This window comes from Ascaphus truei, chromosome 1 (genome assembly GCF_040206685.1).
Source record: "Ascaphus truei isolate aAscTru1 chromosome 1, aAscTru1.hap1, whole genome shotgun sequence".
NCBI lineage: Eukaryota > Metazoa > Chordata > Amphibia > Anura > Ascaphidae > Ascaphus > Ascaphus truei.
In genome coordinates this window covers 368,118,619-368,122,055 of record NC_134483.1, presented here as the reverse complement: position 1 = coordinate 368,122,055, position 3,437 = coordinate 368,118,619, and the positions used below count along the sequence as shown (strand labels likewise).

At 44.1% G+C, this 3,437-nt stretch overlaps 1 protein-coding gene across 1 annotated transcript; it reads left to right on the top strand.

Annotated features, from left to right (window-relative positions):
• Positions 1-1,844: 1,844 nt before the first annotated feature.
• Positions 1,845-2,231, top strand: LOC142499483 (uncharacterized). Its single transcript, XM_075608928.1, has one exon. It carries the CDS (start codon positions 1,845-1,847, stop codon positions 2,229-2,231), a length of 387 nt encoding a protein of 128 aa, XP_075465043.1.
• The last annotated feature ends 1,206 nt before the right edge of the window (positions 2,232-3,437 follow it).

Below are 3,437 nucleotides of genomic sequence, written 5' to 3'. Positions count from 1 at the left end.
AAGCAGATATATAAAGTCTCATAAATGAAGATCTTATCTGTTTCTTGTGGTTTGGAGGGAAAATCTCTGTTCCTGTGTTGCTACCTTTCCTCAGGTTTTGTCAGCATTCAGGTTTAGAAGTTTCCCCTGTGTTTTGAAAGCAGCTCTGCTGTTTCTTCTGGCAGGGCTCAAGACACGTTGTGAGAGTCAAGGACAATCTCTGCTCTGTCTCCAAGTTCAGCTAAGGTGTGAGCTAAGGAGTCTCTCTTCCTGTCTCAAAAGACAGATTTTTCTAACAATTTAATCAGGCAGGTGGTGTTTGTTAATTGACTACCAGCAGTTAACCACCACACTGCTGGATTAGAGGCACATTACCTGAACAGGGATAACTCCCCTGTTACAGTCTGTCTGAAACCGTGAAAGAGGAACATGCGACTTACGATCGGCCCACAAATCTGGATCTCTTTGCTATCTGCATCAAAGTGGACCATTGCCTTCAGGAGAGAAGGACAGAGAGAAGACTTCATTGCACGGCTCCTACCAGGATAAGCCCCAGCCAGGTGAGCCAGTTCGAACTATCTGTCATAGACTAATCTGAACCTATGCAGTTGGGGGTCACTACTCTCTCATGCTCAGAGAAGCAACGCCGCATAGATGATGGACTTTGTCTGTATTGTGGGGGACCTGGACACTTTGCATTCTCTTGCCCCAACAAGGCGGAAAACGTAAGATTCCCATGAGATCTAGGGGAATCTCATTGGGAACGATCTTGTTATCCCCTATAGCCACTTCTAATCCCACAAGGAGCCTTGTGCCTATCTCCCTGTCAGGTCAGGGATTCTCGGTTTCCACATTGGCCTTTCTTGATTCTGGATCCGGTGGCAACTTTATTGATCAGAGCTTTGCAGAGAATCATACTATCCCTTTTGTGCGCAAGAAGAATCCCATTGCCTTGGAGGCTATTGATGGTAGACCGCTCCAAACTGGGTTCATTTATTTGGAAACTCAAATTCTCCAGCTGAGGTCAACAGATAATCATCTGGAAGATATTACTTTGAACGCCATTCACAGTCCTTCCATAGCAGTGATCCTGGGACTACCCTGGTTACAGGTCTATAACCCTCGGATTGATTGGTTGAACAAAGAATCTATCCAGTGGAGCCCATACTGCGTTCAAAATTGTCTTGAGGGCACAAGTAGTGTCTGTGCAACTACCTTATCTGAGGACAAAGTAAGGGTACTATTGCCAGAGGAATATACCGAGTTCAAGTCTGTCTGTCAAGATGTCTTCGATAAAGTCAAGTCTGAAATACTTCCTCCACATCGCTTCTATGATTGTCCTATCGAATTGCTCCCCTGTACCACACCGCCTAGAGGAGCCTCCTATCCATTGTCTATGCCTAAAACTAAAGCCATGAAAGAATATATTGCCGAGAATCTTCAGAGGGTGTTCATCTGCAAATCCACATCTCCCGCTGGGGCCGGGTTTTTGTTCGTAAAGAAAAAAGATGGGACCTTGTGACCTTGCATTGACTATCGGGGTCTCAACAAAATTACTACAAAAAATCGCTATTCTCTTCCTCTCATTTCCGAACTTTTTGATCATCTTCAAGGAATTAAAATCTTTTCCAAACTGGATCTACGTGGTGCTTACAACCTTAATGGAATTCGTCAAGGCGACGAGTTGAAAACTGCATTCATTGCCAGAGATGGACACTACAAGTACCTGGTCATGCCTTTTGGCCTTTGTAATGCCCCAGCTGTGTTCCAAGACTTTGTCAATGAAATATTTAGGGATCTTCTTAACTCTTTTGTAATCGTTTATTTGGACGATATCTTGATATTTTATAAATCTATGCAGGAACATGTGGAACACGTCAAAAAAAGTACTCCTTCGTCTGCGAGAGAATCATTTATTCGCTAAACTTGAAAAGTGTAATTTTCATCAATCTTCTACAGTTTTCTTAGGATACATCATTTCGGATACTGGCCTCACGATGGGTCCTGCCAAAGTCAAAGCAGTCTTGGACTGGCCTCAACCCACTACTCTCAAGGCTGTTCAATGCTTCCTGGGTTTTTCCAATTATTATCGCAGATTTATGCAGAATGTTTCTTCTCTAGTAGCTCCGCTGACAGCTCTTACTGAAAAAGGTGCTGATCCCTCGTCTTGGTCCTCTGCTGCAGTCAAGTCTTTTGATCTATTTAAAAAAAGCATTAGTTTCCACCCCGGTTCTTCTTCATCCTTACCATAAGCTCCCCTTTACCCTAGAGATGGATGTATCCAATGTCAGAGTAGGAGCTGTTCTTTCCCAGAGGAAGAATCCTCAGGCCAGGTTGTAACTCTGTGCTTTTTTCTCCAAAAAATGTTCTTCAGCTGAATGCAACTATGATATTGGTAATCGTGAACTCTTGGCCAAGAAACTTGCCTTGGAAGAATGGAGGCACCTTCTAGAAGGAACAGAGGTGCCTATAACATTTCTTACGGATCACAAGAATTTGTTGTATATCGAGGGAGCACGTTGTCTGGGAGCTTGCCAAGCCAGATGGTCACTCTTCTTTTCAAGGTTCAACTTTATTATCTCCTACATTCCAGGGACAAAAACGTCAAGGCAGATGCTCTGTCTCGTCAATTCTCACTCGAGGATAATTCGGAGGACCAACTCAAATCTATTCTTCCATCTAAACTTATTCGTTCTTCCACTAACTTTGAAGCTCTAAAGGATATTGTTCTTCAATAAAATCTGATTCCTGACAATCTCATGGTTCCTGAGTGTCACCTGTTCACCTCTCCTTCAGTGCGCAAACAGGTCCTGTAGAGGGGACATTCCTCCAAATCGGCAGGTCATCCTGGGGCAAAAAGGACATTGGATCTCATCTCCCGGATCTTCTGGTGGCCTGGGATGCGGAAGGATGTTAAGGACTTTGTACTTGCGTGCCCAACTTGTGCCAGGACTAAGACGGACTAAGACTTCCAGAAACCTCCCTGCTGGTTTACTTCAGCCATTGCCTGTTCCTGTTCGGCCATGGACACACTTGTCCATTGATTTTGTTGTGAATTTACCAGTATCTAAGGGTATGAACACTATTCTTGTAGTAGTAGATCGGTTCTCCAAGCAATCACATTTTGTACCGCCCAAAGGCCTGCCTAGTTCTCCTAAACTTGCAGAGATATTCATCAAGGAGATCTTCTGCCATAACCAAGTTCCGACAGTAATTGTATCTGACAGAGGATCGCAGTTCGTACCTAAATTTTGGCGCTCTTTTTATCTTCAGTTGGGCATATCCCTTCATTTTTCTCCTGGGTACCACCCGCAAACTAATGGGCAGATGAAGAGGACCAACCAGTCTTTAGAGCAATTCATTCGGTGCTTTGTGTCCGATTCCCAGGACGATTGGTCGGAGCTTCTTCCGTGGGCGGAATTTGCACATAATAATCTATGTAGTGAATCTACCACAGA

Coding starts and splice junctions, on each gene's coding strand:
- LOC142499483 (XM_075608928.1), top strand. CDS start 1,845: ATGTGGAACACGTCAAAAAAAGTACTCCTTCGTCTGCGAGAGAATCAT.